The sequence below is a fragment of the Jaculus jaculus genome, chromosome 9 (genome assembly GCF_020740685.1).
Source record: "Jaculus jaculus isolate mJacJac1 chromosome 9, mJacJac1.mat.Y.cur, whole genome shotgun sequence".
Taxonomy (NCBI): domain Eukaryota; kingdom Metazoa; phylum Chordata; class Mammalia; order Rodentia; family Dipodidae; genus Jaculus; species Jaculus jaculus.
In genome coordinates this window covers 117,791,715-117,811,433 of record NC_059110.1, presented here as the reverse complement: position 1 = coordinate 117,811,433, position 19,719 = coordinate 117,791,715, and the positions used below count along the sequence as shown (strand labels likewise).

General features: G+C 44.1%; 1 protein-coding gene across 2 annotated transcripts in view; it reads right to left on the bottom strand.

The window, feature by feature from the left end:
- The window catches only part of Nploc4 (NPL4 homolog, ubiquitin recognition factor), an 89,923-nt gene that overhangs the window by 57,004 nt on the left and 13,200 nt on the right, over positions 1-19,719 (bottom strand). For both annotated transcript variants that reach the window (XM_004655268.3, XM_045158310.1), the window contains 5 exons: positions 15,674-15,853; positions 12,020-12,068; positions 10,765-10,859; positions 7,980-8,103; positions 1,142-1,321 (listed from right to left, as the gene is read on the bottom strand). In XM_004655268.3, coding sequence (XP_004655325.1) covers positions 1,142-1,321; positions 7,980-8,103; positions 10,765-10,859; positions 12,020-12,068; positions 15,674-15,853 — 628 coding nt within the window. The remainder of the gene's footprint in view (positions 1-1,141; positions 1,322-7,979; positions 8,104-10,764; positions 10,860-12,019; positions 12,069-15,673; positions 15,854-19,719) is intronic.

Below are 19,719 nucleotides of genomic sequence, written 5' to 3'. Positions count from 1 at the left end.
AGTCAGGATGCCTGAGATACCTGTTCTAAACTGTTTTCTCAAGTGTATGTGCATATTCATGCACACGTGCATGCATGCATATGTCTGGGGGGAAGTTAGGCTGAACATGAATCTTGCACTAACTGGCCTCAAAATTGCAGTGATCTGTCTGTCCCTGCCTCCCACATGCTGGGATTGCAGGTATAAACATGCATACATGCCTTTTTCCTTTCTTTTCAGAGTCCAGATTGGCCTCAAATTGACTATATAGCACAAACTGGCCTTGAACTCCCAATTCTCTTCAGTTTCCCAAGTGTTTAAATCTCAAGGGTAAGCCTCCATGACAGGCTTCAATTATACTTTTAATAGAATTCCTACTCACCCCATAAAAGAGACCTACAAAACTGACTTTGAAGTTCTCTGCTTCCAAAAGTACCCTTATTAAAGAGCACATTTTAGAGTAAGCCAAGCTCTGAAAGATACAAGTTTCCTGGTAGGGTTTCTGTTATCATGGAGGGTCTCTATGAAAATGAAACATCAAAACCCAGAACTCAAATGGAAGGAAATAAAAGTGCTATATGGGAGTCAGAAGTGGTGACACAAGCCTTTAATCCCAGCATTTGGGAGGCAAAGATAGGATTGCTGTGAGTTCGAGGTTACCCTAAGACTACATAATGAACTTCAGGTCAGCCTGGGCTAGAGTAAGCCCCTATCTATGAAAAACAAAACAAAACAAAAATAATAATAATAAAATAAGAGAGAAAAATGGACAGGGCCTTTAATCCCAGCACTTGGAGGCAGAGGTAGGAGGATCACCATGAGTTTGAGGCCACCCTGAGACGACAGTGAATTCCAGGTTAGCCTGGACTGGAACAAGAACCTACCTCAAAACATAAAAGTAAAAATAAAGTGCTATGTGGATGTGTTCAAGGTACTAGGGTCTGTTCCGCAGAATATACCAGTGCCACAGAAAATCTCTTATCTATGATCTTACACTCCAACAATTCAAGAAAGTATCCCCAGAGTATGTGCGAGTGAGTATGAGGGACAGAGGTTGCACAATGGCAAAGCAGGTAGGGAATAGTCAATCTGGAAAGGGTGCCTCACAGAGCCTTCTAAACAAGCCCCAGACCTCCACGTGGTAAATCTTACACTCATGTACCTGAGGAGGTTCATAAATTGCAGCCACTTCAGCCCTGATGCCAAGGGGAATGTCCTTGTGTTCCGTGTACCGTCCATATAAGTACCCAAAATGTTGGTTCCCTGTCTTTCTCCAGAAGTCAAGGAAGCGGTCAGCAACAGTGTGATTCTCAAACATGATATTGTCCACATGCCTGTATTTCTACAGAAGTAATAAAAATATACTAAATGAAAACATTCTATCAGAAACAAAGTATTTATTTTTCAAGAACAAACCATTATACACATTTTTTGGTTGTTGTTTGTTTTCAGCAAAAGGGATTTAACCTAACTGTATCCAGTCTTTCCTTAAAATATTTTTTTTTAATTTTTATTTATTTATTTATTTATTTATTTGAGAGCGACAGACACAGAGAGAAAGACAGATAGAGGGAGAGAGACAGAATGGGCGTGCCAGGGCTTCCAGCCTCTGCAAACGAACTCCAGATGCGTGCGACCCCTTGTGCATCTGGCTAACGTGGGTCCTGGGGAACCGAGCCTCGAACCGGGGTCCTTAGGCTTCATAGGCAAGCGCTTAACCACTAAGCCATCTCTCCAGCACCCTTAAAATATTTTTTATTCTGATATTCATTTGAAAAAGAACGAGGCAGAGAGAGAGAGAGTGAATGAGTGAAAGGGAGGGAGAAAATGCATGCACCAGGCCCTCTAGCCGCTGCAAACGAACTCCAGATGCAAGTGCCACCTGTGCTACTGGCCTACAAGGGTCCTGGGGAATTAAAGCTGGGTCCTATGGCTTTGCAAGCAAGTGCACTAACCGCTAAGCTATCTATCCAGCCTTAGTCTTTTTTAAATAATTTATAATACATATATATTCTATATATACATACATACAATATTTTTTATGTTTATTTATTTGAGAGAGAAAAACAGAGAATGGGGGTGCCAGGGATTTTAACGACTACAAATAAATTCCAGAAGCACATGCCACCATGTGTATCTGGATTATGAGGATACTGGGGAATTGAACCTGGGTCCTTAGGCTTCCCAGGCAAGTGCCATAACTACTAAGCCATCTCTCCAGCCTGGTATCCAGTATTTTCCACACAAACCAACAGGCTATAGCTGAGTGTAGTTCACAGATGCTGCCAGTGGGAGACCACTGACTTGTCTAACACGTACAAGGCCCAGGGTTTAATTCCCACCACCAAATAACAAACACAACCCAAGCTCTAAGAAAGTGCTCTACAAAAGCATACTGGTGCACACCTGCAATCCCAGCACTCAGGAGATTGAGGCAGTTAGACTGCTCATGTGTGGATGGAGCCCAGATGCAGTGAAGAACCTGTCTCCAAAAAACTAAGAGGAGCCGGGCGTGGTGGCGCACGCCTTTAATCCCAGCACTCGGGAGGCAGAGGTAGGAGGATCACAGTGAGTTCAAGGCCACCCTGAGACTACAGAGTTAATTCCAGGTCAGCCTGGACCCGAGTGAGACCCTACCTCAAAAAAAAAAAAACTAAGAGGTCACCTGCTCTACCCTCCAGTGTTCACTGGGGGATGGGGGAAGGAGAATATCATCCGTCAGTAAATTAAAGTTAATCTGTGATTCATCAAAAAATGCAGGTTTCCAAATATCTAGGGAATAACAAGATAGCTTTCTATGAAGAAAACGAAGGAAGAAAGGAAGGGAGGCTGAATTCCTGAGGCTAGGTTGCCATGACAATCTATGCAATGACAGGAAAAAAAGTCACAGTGGGCCAATCTCATGGCAGACTAAAAGTAGAAAGGCCAGTAGGCTTTGTCTGAGATGGAGAGATGGCTCAGCAGTTCACAAAACACTTTGTTGGGCCTGAGGGATAACACAGCTGTTAAGGCATTTACCTGAAAAGCCAAAGGACCCAGGTTCAATTACCCAGAACCCACTTTAGCCAGATGCACAAGGGGGTGCATGCATCTGGATTCATTTAGAGGCCCTGGCACACCCATTCTCTCTTTTTGTCAAATAAATAAATATAAATTTTTTTTTTAAAGAAAAGGCTTTGTCAGCCAGGCATGGTGGCACATGCTTTCAATCCTAGCACTCAGAGAGGTAGGAGGATTGCTTTGAGTTTGAGGCCACCCTGAGACTACATAGTGAATTCCAGGTCAGCCTGGGCTAGAGTAAGACCCTATCTCACCCCCCAACAAAAAAGACTCTGTCACCAATCTCTACAGAAGAGATTCATTTTTTTATTCATTCATTTATTATTTTTTGGAGTAAATACTTTTTCCCCCCAAATTTTTATTAACAACTTCCATAATTATAAAAAATACCACATGGCAGTACCCTCCCTCCCCCCACTTTCCCCTTTGAAACTCCAGATTCTTTTTGTTGTTGTTGTTTATTTGAGAGTGACAGACAGAGAGAGGGAAAGAGAGAGAGAGAGAAAGAGAGAGAGAGAGACAGAGACCATGGGCGCGCCAGGGCATCCAGCCACTGCAAATAAACTCCAGACGCGTGTGCCCCCCTTGTGCATCTGGCTAATGTGGGTCCTGGGAAATTGAGTCTCGAACTGGGATCCTTAGGCTTCACAGGCAAGCGCTTAACTGCTAAGCCATCTTTCCAGCCCCAGAGAACAGATTCTTAAAGGCAAAGTTAAAATCACTGAGCATTTTAAAAATCTCCAATGAGGACTAGAGAGATGGCTCAGTAGTTAAGGCACTTGCCTGCAAAGCCTAATGAGCCAGGTTCAGTTCCCCAGTACCCACATAAAGACAGATCTGAGCACAAAGACACAAGCATACGGAATTCATGTGTAGTTGCTAGAGGTCCTGGCATGTCCATTCTCTACCTCCCCCTCCTTCTCTTTCCCTCACCTCCCCCCCTCTGTTTGCAAATAAATACAAATATTAAAATACACACACACACACACACACACACACACACACACACACACACACACACACTCCCTCTCTCCCTCTCTCTCTTCAAAGGAGATTCTACCTCCAAGCTGAGCATGGTAGATCATGCCTATAAAAATCAAGCACTTAGGGACTGGAGAGATGGCTTAGCGGTTAAGCGATTGCCTGTGAAGCCGAAGGATCCCGGTTCGAGGCTCAATTCTCCAGGACCCACGTTAGCCAGATGCACAAGGGGGCGCACACGTCTGGAGTTCGTTTGCAGTGGCTGGAGGCCCTGGCGCGCCCATTCTCTCTCTCTCTCTCTCTTTACCTCTTTCTCTCTGTGTCACTCTCAAATAAATAAAAATAAACAAAAAAATTAAAAAAAAAAAATCAAGCACTTAGGAGGTAGGAGGATCACTGTGAATTTGAGACCAGCCTGGGCTACACTAAGTTCCAAGTCAGCCTGGGCTACACTAAGTTCCAAGTCAGCCTGGGCTACAGACCCTGCCTAAAATAAAGAAAAAGGGCTGAGATGGCTCAGCAGTTAAAGGCACTTGCTTACAAAACCTGATGGCCCAGGTTTGAATTCCCAGTACACACATAAAGCCAGATACACAAAGTAGCAACAGGCCCTCGTGTACCCATTCTATTTGCCTTTTTTTTTTCTCTCTCTCTCAAATAAATAAATAAATAAAATTTAAAAAGAAAATTATACCACCAAAAATAAACAATGTTTTTGAAACTAAAATTAAAAAAAAAAAGATTTCTACCTCCATACAAATTAACAAAACAACCAACACATTAGCTATACATCTACAGGAGCTAGAAACTACCAATTATGTTTGAATTCATGACTGCCACAGATGGATCAAAAAGCACCTGAGGGGGGTAGAGGGGGCTTATCAGTTACGACACTTGCCAGTAAAACTTAAGGACCCAGGTTCAATTGCCCAGTACCCAAGTAAGGCAGAAGTACATGATGGCACATGCGCCTGAAGGTCATTTGCAATGGCTGGAGGCCCTGGTGTACCCATCTCCATCTGCCTCATTTTCTCTCTCCCTCTCAAATAAATAAATATTAAAAAAAGAAAAGAGCTGAGGGGCTGGAGAGATGGCTTAGCACTTAAGGCGCTTCCCTGAGAAGCCTAAGGACCTAGTCTACCCTACAGGTCCCACACAAGCCGGATACACAGGTGACAGAAGCACACAAGGTCACACATACACACATCTGGAGTTTTATTACAGTGTCTGGACTTGGTGCATACCAATTATTTCCCTCTTGCACTCTCTCTTCCTTTCTCTCTCATAAAAAAAATACAAAAACGAAAAGAAAAAGCACCTGACAGCTGAAGAGTTGATTTAGCAGTTAAAGCGCTTCCTGGCAAAACCTAAGGACACAGGTTCAATTCCCCAGTACCCACATAAGCAAGATGTACAGGTGGTGCATACATCTGGAGTTCATTTACAGTGACTAGTGGCCCTAGTGTTCCCATTCTCTCCCTCCTCCACTTTCTCACAAGTAATTAATAAAAATATTAAAGCCAGGCGTGGTGGTGCACACCTTCAATCCCAGCCCTTGGGAGGCAGAGGTAGGAGGATCGCTGTGAGTTCAAGGCCACCCTAAGACTATGTAGTGAATTCTAGGTCCTGAGCTACAGTGAGACCCTACCTCAAAAAAACAAAAAAAATTAAAGAAACAAAAATCACCTGAGCTTGGTGTGGGCGACACATACCTTTAGTCCCTGTACCTGGAAGGCAGAGGTAGGAGGTAGGAGCATCCCTGTGAGCTCAAGGCCAGGCTGAGACTACACAGAGAATTCCCGGTCAGCTTCTACCGCAAAAAAAAAAAAAAAAAAAAAAAAAGGCAATGGCTTAGTGGTTAAGGTGCTTGCCTGCAAAATCTAAGGACCCAGCCAGGTTCAATTCCCCACGACCCACTTAAGCCAGATGCACAAGATGGTGCACACACATGGAGTTCATTTGAGGTTGCTGGAGGCCCTGGCATGCCCATTCTCTCTTTCTTTCTTTCTCCAATAAAAAACAATAGTAATGAGGGCTGGAGAGATGGCTTAGCAGTTAAGCGCCTGCCTGTGAAGCCCAGTTTGAGGCTCGATTCCCCAGGACCCACATTAGCCAAGGGGGTGCATGCGTCTGGAGTTCGTTTGCGGTGGCTGGAAGCCCTGGCATGCCCATTCTCTCTCTCTCTCTCTCTCTCTCTCTCTCTCTCTCTCTCTCTCTGCCTCTTTCTCTGTCTGTTGCTCTCAAATAAATAAATAAAAATAACAAAAAAAATTAAAAAAAAATAGTAATGATATTCATCATCATCACTTGAGCTGGGTGCGATGGTGCACAACTTTAATCCCAGCACTTGGAAGGCACAGGTAGGAGAATCACTATGAGTTCAAGTCCAGCCAGGAAATAATGTGAGTTTCAGGTCAACCTAAGCTAGAATAAGACCCTACCTCAAAAAAAAAGGAGGGCTATGGGAGAGATGGCTTAGCAGTTAAGGTGTTTGCCTGCAAAGCCAAAGGACCTCAGTTCAATTCCCCATGACCCATATAAGCCAGATATACAAGGTGACACATGCGTCTGGAGTTCGTTTGCAGTAGCTGAAGGCCCTGGGGTACCCATTCTCTCTCTTTCTGCCTCTTTCTCTATTGCTATCCTAAAATAAATAATTACCCTGAGACTACACAGTGAATTCCAGGTAAGCCTGAGCAAGAACAAGACCATACCTGGGGGGAGGGGAGGCCTCAATGGTTAAGGCACTTGCCTGCAAAACCTAACAAGATCAGTTCAATTCCCCAGTGCCCATATAAAGCCAGATGCATAAAAGGGGCACATGTATTTGGAGTTCATTTGCAGCAGCTAGATGGCCCTGGTGTACCCATTATCTCTTTGTGCCTCTCCCTCTCTTCTTAGAAACAAATTAAAAAGTAAGTAAATAAATAAAGCACCCAACACTGCGGTGGACTTTGTTTTATCCAATTAAAATACATCTTGGGAAAGCTGGGTGTGGTGGTGCACACCTTTAATCCCAGCACTCCGGAGGCAGAGATAGAAGGAATGCCATGAGTTTGAAGTCACCCTGAGGCTACATAGATAATTCCAGGTCATTTTGGATCAGAGACCCTACCTCAAAAAACCAAAAAATTAAAAATAAAATAAAAAAACATCTTGAGGAAGCTGGGCACATGTCTTTAATCCCAGCATTTGGGAGGCAGAGGTAAAAGAATTGCCATAAATTCAAGGCCACCCTAAGGCTACATAGTGAGTTTCAGGTCAGCCTGGGCTAGAGTGAAACCCTATCTCAAAAAACAAAAAAAAATTAAAATTAAAAAAATAACCTGGCACACCAGCTTTCCTCTTTTCCTTTCTTTCTACCCAATAAAACTTGGCTTCCCAAAATAAATAAATACATATATGCATCTTGGGGGTTGGAGAGCTGGGTTAGCATTTAAGGTACTTGCCTGCAAAGCCTAAGGATTCAGGTTCAATTCCCCAGATCACATGTAAAGCCAGATGCATATGGTGACACACGCATCAGGAAGTCTTCTGCAGTGGCTAGAGGTCCTATCTTTATCTATCTTTCTGTCTCTCTCTCTCTTTTTCAAATAAATAAGTGAAATATTATTATAAAAACACATCTTGCCGGGCATGGTGGCTCACGCCTTTAATCCCAACACTCAGGAGGCAGAGGTAGGAGGATCGCCATGAGTTCAAGGCCACCCTGAGAGGAGAGTGAATTCCAGGTCAGCCTGAACCAGAGTGAGACCCTACCTCGAAAAACCAAAAAAATAAAATAAAATAAAAATAAAAAAAAAACTTGACTTCTTGAACTTTTTCTCTCCACGGTTTCTCCAGACCCCCCACGAGGGGTCTCTAGCCAAATGGGTGATTTTCCTTGGCTCCATACTTCCCTCAATAAATATAGTAATTTAATTTAAAAAAGCACATCTTGAGAAACAGGGAAGCCTCACCTGCCTATTTAATGTGATGGCACTAGGTTGACACTTGGTGCAGATGCCATTGGGCCACGGGAGGTGTCCCTCGCATCCTGACTTAATCTTGCAGCTGATGTTCTCCAGGGCAACGAACTTCCCCCTGAGAAGAAAAGCAACTGAGTTAAAATGTAACAACAGCGGGGAGTCAGACAGAAAACTGGAAGGGTTTGTGAAACAACTTATACCTCCAGAACAGTGTTCAAAGGGGCCAAACGTGCAAGGCAGTACGCTAACACCACTCTGTAGCAGTTTAAAGTCCTGTTCCTACACCTTCTAAAATCTAGTTATCATGCACTGAGGCACACAGATCTCACCCTACCAAAATATACCTTCTGCTCTCAGCACTTCCCTAACATTTACAAGGGTTTTAAAATCACTGTCCAAATCAGGCGTGGTGGTGCACACTTTTAATCCCAACAATCAAGAGGCAGAGGTAGGAGGATTGCCATGAATTTTAAGGTCAACCTGAGACTACATAGTGAATTCCAACTCAGCTGGGCTAGAGTGAGACCCTACCTTGGGTGGGGGGGTGGTGAACACTGTCTAATACCTTCTTCTGATCAACCTATGTCACTAAGAGGAATTTAGCAGTAACTGTGGCATTAGCCCAGTTCCAACCCATCTGTAAAACATTTTCATTCACAGGGAAAATCTGACTAAGATATACAATGGGAAAATATTCTACCTGGTACTAAGCAAAGTAAAAGGCATTGTCTGAAAATGTCAATGAAAAAGACCTGGGCCCAGCACTGAACTTGGCAATGTATGCAAGTGATCTCAATTTTAGCACTCATAGAATGGCCTATTAATTCCATTTTCATTGCTTTCCCCACAGCTTTACTGAGATATAGCTGGCAAAAAAAATTACACACACACACACACACACGCTTATTTATCTAAGTTGCATATATGATGTTTTGCAAATAATAACTGCATGGAGCCCCCCCAAAAAAGTCCAACTTTGCTGGGCCTAGTGGCACCGGCCTTTAGTCCCAGCACTCGGGAGGCAAAGGGAGGTGGACCACCATGAGTCTGACTACATAGTGAATTCAAGGTCAACCTGGGATACAGCAAGATCCTACCTCAAAAAACAAACAGGGCTGAAGAGATGGCTTAGCGGTTGAGCACTTGCCTGTGAAGCCTAAGGACCCCGGTTCAAGGCTCCACTCCCCAGGACCCACGTTAGCCAGATGCACAAGGGGGTACATGCATCTGGAGTTCGTTTGCAGTGGCTGGAAGCCCTGGAGTGCCCACTCTCCTCTCTCTCTCTCTCTCTGCCTCTTTCTCTCTCTGTCACTCTCAAATAAATAAATAAATAATTTAAAAAAACAAAAACAAAAAACTGCATGGATTTTTAGTGTTCAAGATGTCTCCAAACACACCCGCACCATGAGCTAACTTTAGGTGACTTAACATCACATAACCTCACACGTAGGTTTTGTCACAAGCTAAGAGCTCACTGGTATTTCAGTACCTGGGGCAAATGTTCCTAGACCTGTACACCAGTCATGCTCACAGATATGCCCCACAAAGGCTGTAGCCCTTGACCCAGACTGATAGACCAGAGGACCCCATAGCTCTCCATCCACTTACAGGCAAAAGTGTGGTTCTAGTAGGTGTTTTCTCCTGGCCCACCATTTTTTTTTTTTTTAAGATAGGGTCTCACTCTAGCCCAGGCTGACCTGGAATTCATTACATAGTCTCAAGGGTGGTATTAAACTCCTGGTGATTCTCCTACATCTGCCTCCTGAGCGCTGGGATTAGAGATGTGAGCATGCCACCATACCAAGCTCTGGCCTCCCACATTTTTTTGTTTGTTTGTTTTTGTTTTTCGAGGTAGGGTCTCACTCTAGCCCAGGCTGACCTGGAATTCACTATGGAGTCTCAGGGTGGCCTTGAACTCACGGCAATCCTCCTACCTCTGCCTCCCGAGTGCTGAGATTAAAGGCATGCGCCACCACACCCAGCTTGCCTACCACTTTCTAAAAGGCATTTTAGGATGTCAGCACGTTATTGGAGAAAAGCTACAATCAGGCAAACATGGTGCTGACTTGGATCAGTAGCATCTCCCCTTGTTACAGTAATAGGAATTGCAAACCTACAGCTGAAGCCAGCTACTCTCTGGCCAAATGTACACAAATTTAACACTGAAAAAGAAACCAAAATGCAGCCAAGTGATACTGCATGTCTGTAAGACCAGTGCTCAGGAGGCTGAGGCAGGATGATCTCAAATTTGAGGCTAGCCTGAGGTACATAGTGAGACCCTATCTCAAAAAAATAAAAATAAAAACACTGTTCATTCCTTTTTAGCCACTACTGGCACCACACTCAAGAGCAAAGAGAGAAGGCTTACACTGCCCGTCTGGTTAATTCTGTGGACTGCAACCCCTGTGGTACCAGAGTGCAACCCATGAACAGTGCTGTAGTTTTGGTTCCTGCTACGGTAGTGAAAGTGAAGGACAAGGAGGCAGGGCCCTGGGAACATGACAGACAGGGATCAGACCTATAGATAAGACTTGTAGATTCAATAGGCCACCACCACATAAAACCAACTCCAAGGGAACTGTGTAGACAGTAAGGTCTGTGACAGATAGGAATCTGCCTGATGCTCTGAGCCCTGTGGTCATGCAGTAGGTTCTCCCCACCTGCTCCTTAATTAAGCAAAGTAGAAGATGCTAATGCTTTACACCCTGCATTGCTTTCCCTTGCCCAGTGCTAAACAATAAAGTTTATGTGTGCCAAGACCATGATGGCCACTTACTTGTCAGCCCCTCCAGTCAGCTTCCGTATATAGGCATGGAAGGACATGTGCTTGACAGGAGGCTCCAAGTGGTTCAGGTAGTCTTCATCAAATGGCTGCCAAAATACACATGGAAGTGACAGTCACAGGCCTGCCAGGACACGTGAGACACAGGGAACAGGCCAGGTAATACAGTCTTGTAGTCAGAGCTCACAGGGACAGTGAGGAAGACCCACATGGATCCTTTTCTTACCAGTCAAAGGTCAGAATCAAGTTTTTCTCTATGTCAGTTATGCTTTCAAGATTAAAATGCAACCCTCCTAAATACAACATGCACTTAGGGCAAATAAGTGCTAAGAAAACTCTCAAAAAGAAAGCCACAAAGGGCTGGAGAGATGGCTTAATGGTTAAGCGCTTGCCTGTGAAGCCTAAGGACCCCGGTTCGAGGCTCGGTTCCCCAGGTCCCACGTTAGCCAGATGCACAAGGGGGCGCACATGTCTGGAGTTCGTTTGCAGAGGCTGGAAGCCCTGGCGCGCCCATTCTCTCTCTCTCCCTCTATCTGTCTTTCTCTCTGTGTCTGTCGCTCTCAAATAAATAAATAAAAAATTAAAAAAAAAAAAAAAAAGAAAGCCACAAAGGGTCTTATGCTCAGACTCCCCATAGTTTTGACTGCCTGACACTGAACAAAAGCTATGAATTGTCAGTTCAGGGAACACTCAAGTGCATCCCCCGACCCTCCCCCCCCAAGCCATTAAAAACAAAGAAAGAAAAGCCAGAAAGAGTCTGGGGATACAACTCAGTGGCAGAACAATCTACAGTGACAGGCATGCATGCACACATGCAGTCAGAAGAGCCTTATGTAGAAAATAAGGTGGGCCTTCCTGCCCTAAGGTCAGCCTGGAACTACACCAGTCAGGATTATTATGGTAACTCTCCAATCTCACCAAGACACCTGAGATTCAGGCACAGTAAGTCAAAACCATGACATCTAGAAAGAGACAGGGTCAGGTCTATGTCCAGTAAGAGAAGGATTATCTATGAAGCAGGAAACTTGTCCTTGAATCATAGCAACACCAACACCTCAGTCATTCCCAATCCACCCAGAAGGTTACTCTTATAAAACTCAACCATTTGCACTCGTGGGAATACAAGGCCCAGGGCAATAAATAGATAAGTTCTTGGAACCACCAAGTCCGGTCACCAAAAGTGCTTGGACAACTCTGTCATCAGCAGCCAACCACATGCCTGCTCAGGAAATCCCTCTAAATGACTTACCTCCAGCGGGACGCAATGCACACACTTTCCCAGGGGACCATGGCGACATCTAGAGAGCATATAGGGTAGAAAAAAGATATTGGGACACAAAAGTTATTTCTCTGTTGCTGCCTCCCAACAGTTAAATATCTAAAATGTATATCATATTTTAATAAAATGTTTCCCTACTTACAAGAAATTATTTTAGATGGTACATGGATGTTTCTTTTTTTTTTTTTTTTAATTAGAGTGAGACAGAGAGAATTGGCACAACAGGGCTTCTAGCCATTGCAACTGAACTCCAGATGTGTGCGACACCTTGTAGACATGCAGGACCTTGTGCATCTGACTTACAATGGTTCTGGGCAGCCGAACCTGGGTCCTTAAGAGTTCACCAGGCAAGCACCTTAACGGCTAAGCCATCTCTCCAACCCAGCATTTTGTTGTTGTTGTTTTCACTTTTATTTTTTGAGGTAGGGTCTCACTCTAACCCAGGTTGACCTGGAATTTACTATGTAGTCTCAGGGTGACCTTGTCCTCATAGTGACCCTCCTACTTCTACCTCCTGAATGCTGGCATTAAAGGCATGCATCATCAACACCCAGCTTGGATGTTTTTATTTTAGTAATTCACTTTTATTGTGATACATATTCCAAAAAAATAGCCAAGACATGTTGGTACACGCTTATAATACCAGTAGATACTTACTACAAAGTGAGTTCCAGGCCAGCCAGAGTTATATACATAGACCTCAAATCAAAACACAAAAGGTCAGTCATGGCAACCCACGAATGTAAGCTTTTAATTCTAGCACTTGGGAGGCTGTAATAGAAGGGTCACTGAGCTAGAGGCCAGCCTAGGGGCTACAAGAGTGAATTCCAGGTCAGCCTAGGCTAAAAAGACTCTGGCTCGGGGGGGGGGGGGGGGAAGAAAACTGGCCAACACATCAAACCTGTGATTTCACAGATACTATGTACTTAGAATGATACTAACAAAAAATAAGTATTTATGTGTGTGTGCGAGAGAGAGAGAGAAAAGCAAAAAGAGTGAGAATGGGCACACCAGGGCCTCTAGCCACTGCAAATGAACTCCAGATGCATGTGCCACCACGTGCACCTGGCTTATGTGCGTCCTGGGGAAGTAAACCTGTGTCCCTTGGCTTTGCAGGTAAGCACCTTAACCACTAAGCCATCTCTCCAGCCCCAAAGTCATTTTCAATAAGTAAATAAATGTTAGTAAAAAGCCAGTGCTGTGCTGGAGAGATGGCTTGGAGGTTAAGATGCTTGTCTGCAAAGCTTAAGAACTCATGTTCAAATCTACAGGTCTCACATAATCCAGGCACACAGTGACACAAGCATGCAATGTCATACATACACACAAGGGGGCGCGCATGTCTGGAGTTCATTAACAGGCTGAAGGACCTAGCATGCTCATTCTCTCTCTCACTCTTAAAATAATTAATTAATTTTAATGAAAAAAAGTGGATGGAAAGATGGCTTAGTGGTTCTGGTGCTTGCCTTCAAAGCCTAAGGACCCATGTTAGACTCTCCAGATCCCATGTAAGCCAAATGCACAAAGGTGAGCAAGTGCAAGGTCACACATGCCCACTAGGTGGTGCAAGCATCTGGAGTTTGATTTCAGTAGCTGAGGACCAGGCGCACAAATTCTCTCTCTCCCTAAAACAAAACATTTAAAGATTTTTTTTTTTTTTAAAGCGGGCTGGATGGGTTGAAGAGATGGCTTAGCAGTTAAGGTGCTTGCCTGCCAAGCCAAAGAACCCTGGTTCAATTACCCAGAACCCACATAAGTCAGGTGCATAAGGTGGTACATGCATCTGGAGTTCGTTTGCAGTGGCTGGAAGCTCTAGCACGCCTATCTCCCCACCCCACCCCCGCCTCTTCCTATCAAATAAATAAAAATATAAAATTTTAAAAACACGGGTTGGAGAGATAGCTTAAAGGTTCAGGGGCTTGCCTGCAAAGCCAAAGAACCCAGGGTCAATTCCCCAGGACCAAAGTAAGCCAGATGCACAAGGGGGATGCACACATCTTAAGTTCTTGGAATTCACTAGGTACTCTCAGGGTGGTCTCAAATTCACAGCAATCTTCCTGCCTCTGCTTCACAAATGCTGGGATTAAAGGTGTGTGCCACAATGCCCAGCAAATGCAAGTTCCAAGTATCAGAACAAAATGGACTCTGCTTCCTATATACCAGTAAGAGGTCAGAATACAAATGTGTAAACACACTCTCTAAAAGACAGCTAATGAAACCATGATAGTCCAGATTGTGACAAGGGAGTAGGCACTGAGTTCCTGGGAGGAAACTCAAATGGAAGCCAGCATTCCAGCAGCTCCACACCAAAGCAGCTGAGCATCTGTGGCTAGGTCATGTCTCAGGCATAAGAGCTGCTAATACAGCAACTGAAATCCAATATCCTGATGCTGTCACCTATCACACTGGCAGAAAACAGAATCCACTGCAGACAGCCTTCTCTAACAAAATTTCATATCACTGCATATGAATTCAGATGGTTTTCACTGTCTTATACAGGCACGTGTGTGAGGGGATGTGTGTATGCACATGCACAGAGACCAGATGCTGACATTAGACATCTTCCTAAACAACTCTCCACCTTATTATTAATTTAAATATTTTTGGGTTTTCAAGGTAGAGTCTTACTCTCTAGCTCAGGCTGACCTGGAATTCACTATGTAGTCTCAGGGTGGCCTTGAACTCACAGAAATACAAGAATCTTCCTACCTCTGCCTCCTGAGTCCTGGGATTAAAGGTGTACACCACCACAGCCAGCTACTAAATGTTTTTTCTTAACAGTTTTTCTTTTATTTTAAAAATAACACCTTTCTTTTAAATTTTTTTTTGGGGGGGGTTGAGGTAGGGTCTCACTGTAGCCCAGGCTGACCTGGAATTCACAATGGAGTCTGAGGGTGGCCTCAAACTCACAGTAATCCTCCTATCGCTGCCTCCTGAGTGCTGGGATTAAAGGCATGCGTGGGCTGGACAGATGGCTTAGTGGTTAAGCACTTGCCTGTGAAGCCTAAGGACCCTGGTTCGAGGCTCAATTCTTCAGGACCCACGTTAGCCAGATGCACAAGGAGGCACATGTGCCTGGAGTTCGTTTGCAGTGGCTGGAGGCCCTGGCACACCCATTCATATTCATTCTCTCTCTCTCTCTCTCTCTCTCTCTCTCTCTCTCTCTCTGTCACTCTCAAATAAATAAATAAAAACAAAACATTTTTTTAAAAGGCATGTGCCACCACGCCCAGCTTTCTTTTAAATATTCTATTAGCATTTATTTATTTATTTGAGAGAGAGAAAGAGGCAGATAACAGTGAGAGAGAATGGGCACACCAGGGCCACCAGCCACTGCAAACTCTAGACACATGCGCCACCTTGTCAAACCTGAGTCCTTTGGCTTTGCAGGCAAGTGTCTTAACCACAAAGCCATCCCTCCAGCCCCCTCTTTCTTTTTGAGAAGAGGTCTCACTGGTTGACCTAAGTTCACATTTGAATCAGGCTGGCCTTCCTTGGACTTGGAATGATCTTCCTGTCCATGGGATTACAGGCATTTGCCACAATGCCCATTTCTCAAGTACTTCCTTTAATGGCCCATTAAGATCAGCACAGACAAGACCCAGAGCCCTACAGAGCACTTACAGTTGTGGGTCTCGGCTCCTGTATATCTTTCCATCCTGCTTACTGAGGTATTGATCGATTTCATCCTCAACCACACTAGGAGGGACAAAGGCCTTTAACCCCAGTGAGGTTGACGACGTGTCCATTTCAGATGAAGTTCCAGCAAGGCTTGAGGGAAACAGGAACAACAAATCGCCATGTCTGTTCAAAGATAAACAGCATCAGCACTATCCTCACCCCCACCACCCAGGCCACATAAATCAGCCTTGATATATGAGCTAACAGTTGCAAAAAAGCAAATTTCACCATCCTAAAGACTGAGTGATTATGTTTCCTTTCCCCCCCCCCCCCAAGGTAGGGTCTCACTATAGCCTAGTCTAAGCTAGAATTCACTATGTAGTCCCAGGCTGGTCTCCAACTCACAGCTATCCTCCTATCTCTGCCTCCCAAGTTCTGAGATTAAAGGCTTCCAATTTTGAGACCAGAATTCTTATTTTAGTTGGCATTATAAAGATCAGCAATAGATTCTCAGTAATTTCTCTTACAAATTTATTAGCTGTGATACTGATAAATACCTACTGCTATCTGACTTTAGACATGTGAACACAGCCTGTGCTCACCTGAACCTTCTCCTGTTCCTTCTCTATGTGGCCATATCTGCGTCACTCTTCAGCCTTCTATCTAACTTTCCATCCACAATTACTTGCTCACTCGCGCGCGCTCTCTCTCTCTCTCTCTCACACACACATGGATGGGGTGGTCACTGTTTTACAACAGGAAGTCACTTTACAGCTTGCTCTTCTCATCCAGCAACTCTCAAAGAGCTGTCACATCAATGCTCTATGTATAAACACTACTTTAAAAAAAAAAAGTGTCTTTATGTAGTCCAGGCTGGCCTCACAATCAGAATCCTCCAGCCTTGGCCTATGAGTGCTGAGACTATAGTCAGGCATATACCACACCTGGCTTAACATACCCCAGGGAAGCAGTAACAGCTTTTCCTGAGGGGCAGGTATGCTGTCTGCTGTGCTTTGCCACTTTGGAGAACTCCTGCAAATGTCCACAACAGATGCCAGTAGCTTTTACTCCTTAAGCAGATTCCTAGGAATGGCCCATTTATGTTGTAAAGCTGCTGCTCATGCTTTTCAAAGGGCTGCTGCACATCTCCTTTCCAATGGCAAGACTTGGTGGCTAAGGAGTGCTTCCATTCAGAAGTCTTTCACAAAACCCTGTGGGTCACAGCTGACCAGGTGTGCCTTACAGCACATCAGCTCTAGCCTTAGAAGACAAGCCAAAGTAGAACACTGGGCAAGTTTTCCACTACCATAAACAGAGTAAGCCTGAAAGAACAGCCAGCTCCAGCCCTGAACACCACACTGAGAGCAGTGTCTTCAAGTGCCAACACTGCCAAAGATACGAGGACCTGAAGAGCATAGCTATAGATCTGCTCTAACCTTCTCTTGCCTCTGTAATTCAGGGGCGATATACCTGCCATGTTCTATCCAGAGGCTTTGTTTCCAGAGTGAATTAAATATCCCAAACACCCTTCAGCTGCAGGATATATGGATACTGTAAAAACACTGCTAAGGAAAAAAAAAAAAAAAGAGTAGGCCTAGGGCTTACAGTGTTCACTGGGCAACAGGAGATGAAGTCTTGGGCATTCCTGCCCAAAGCACACTGCTGAGTGTGAAACTCCCACATTAAACCAGATGACTGGCTAGACATGGTGACACAGACCTGTAATCCTGGCACTTGGGAGATAGACAATAGGAGTATTAGAGGTTCAAAGCCAGCCTAGACTACATGAGACTTTGTCTTTAAAAAATAAAAATTAGCATTCGGGAGGCAGAGGTAGGAGGATCGCTGTGAGTTCAAGGCCACCCTGAGACTACAGAGTTAATTCCAGGTCAGCCTGGACCACAGTGAGACCCTACCTCGAAAAAAAAAAAAAAAATAAAAAATAAAAAATAAAAATTAAATTGGGCTTCTGCGTGAGAATGAAAATACTTAGTAGCAGAGGCCAGTAAGTTAAAAAGGAGACATAAAGGGAAGAGAAAGGAAGGGAGGAGGATACTTAATAGGTTGATATTATATATATGTAATTACAATGATTGTAATGGGGAGGTAATATGATGGAGAATGGAATTTCAAATGGGAAAGTGTGGGGGTGGGGAGGGAGGGAATTACCATGGGATATATTTTATAATCATGGAAAATGTTAATAAAAATTAAAAAATAAAAAATTTTAATAAAAAAGAATCTCTCTAAAAAAATAAATTAAATTAAAATTAAAATTAAAAGAAAAGGAAAACTTGCCAGACATGGTTGACAGTAGCTAGTGGCCCTGGCATGCCCATATCTCTCTCTCCTTCCCTCCCTCTCTCACTCTCTGTCTCAAATAAAAATTAAAAAAATTAAAAATAAATTGGCCATTGTTAAAAAATAAAATAAAATAAAATTTAAGGGATGGAGAGATGACTTAGTGGTTAACGTGCATACCTGTGAAGCCTAACAGCCCAGGTTTAATTATCCAGGACCCATGTAAACCAGATGCACATGGTGGCACATGTGTCAAGGGTTCATTTGCAGTGGCTATAGGCCCTGGCACACCAATCTAAAATAAAAATAAATAAGTAAAAACAAAGCCCAACCCAAACAGATGACTGATGGAACCCTTAACAACTAGGGAGATCCCACAAGTTGAAAGGGAGAAATCCCTGCATAGCGGGAAAAAGTTGCCATGGAGGTTTGTGGCAAGGACCTCCTTGTGGGGGTGGAGCCTAGGCTGTTGTTGGGATCTGAAAACCCAAAGACAAAGGGGACTCAGCAGAGTCCTACCTCCACAGCACCCCCTGGTGCCTGGTGCTCACAGAGACAAATAAGATCTTGTAGGCTGGATTCCCCAGGACCCACATAAGCCAGACGCACAAGGTGACATGCATCTAGAGTTCTTCATTTTCAGTGGCTGGAGGCCCTGGTGCGCCCATTCTCTCTCTATCTGCCTCTTTTTCTCTGTCTGTTGCTCTCAAATAAATAAAAATTATATATATATATATATATATATATATATATATATATATATATATATAACCTCTCAGACCCACTCCTCCCAACAACCACCACCACCACCAAAAAACCCGGAGGGGTGGGGACATCAAGCACTGAGAGGCAGGCCAAGTATTCAAGTGCTGGAAGCAAACTGCAGAAAACAAACCTTCTAGGAGCTGGGAACAGTGTGGTACCTGTGAGTATGAGAAGTCAACAGCTATATTTGAAAGGAAATCATCAAAAAATATAAGCCAGGTACAAGGCTACTGAAAAAGCCTGCTGGAACTAACCACCTCCTTGTAGACCAGCTGACAGAAAGCTGGAAGAAACCATTCAATGGGAGAAAAAGAAATCACCAGTGAAGATACTCAACAGTGGACACTGCAAGCCTTATATTTGGCCAGCCAGGCCAAATGAGCCAACAAGTGCAAGAGTGGCATGTCTGTCATGGTGGAAACCAACTACCCTCTAATTGGACTGGAGGCCCGCTCCATGAGAGGGAATATATCCCTGATAGTGAAAACCTACAAGGGTAGTCATAAGCCCTAGGGGTGTAATGTCTGCTACTGTCTGGCTAAATGGATATACTATGCTCATCAAACTGCCGGGTAAGCACTTCTCTTAATGTTGCTACTCTCACTTTTGGTTGAGAACCTTCTCTTTTCAGAGGGCAGTGACCTTGGGATGACTCAGAAGGCATCATGGTTCTGGGAAGAAGTGACAGAGGTACTCAGCACTGTAATATCTCTATCACACCTTCCAAGGTTCAGGGTTCATTGCAGAAGAGGTGGCAGAAAGAATGAAGAACCAAAGGAAGGGCAGGAGTCCTTACAACATGCTCCTCCAGACACAAGATGGCCTGGATATCCATGACCTCACAGTGCCTGACACTACCTACATAAGACCATCATAACAGGAGGAAAAGATGATAACATCAAAACAAGAGAGACTGAGATGAGGGGATATGATAGAGAATGGAGTTTCAAAGGGAAAAGTGGGGGGAAGGAGGACATTACCAT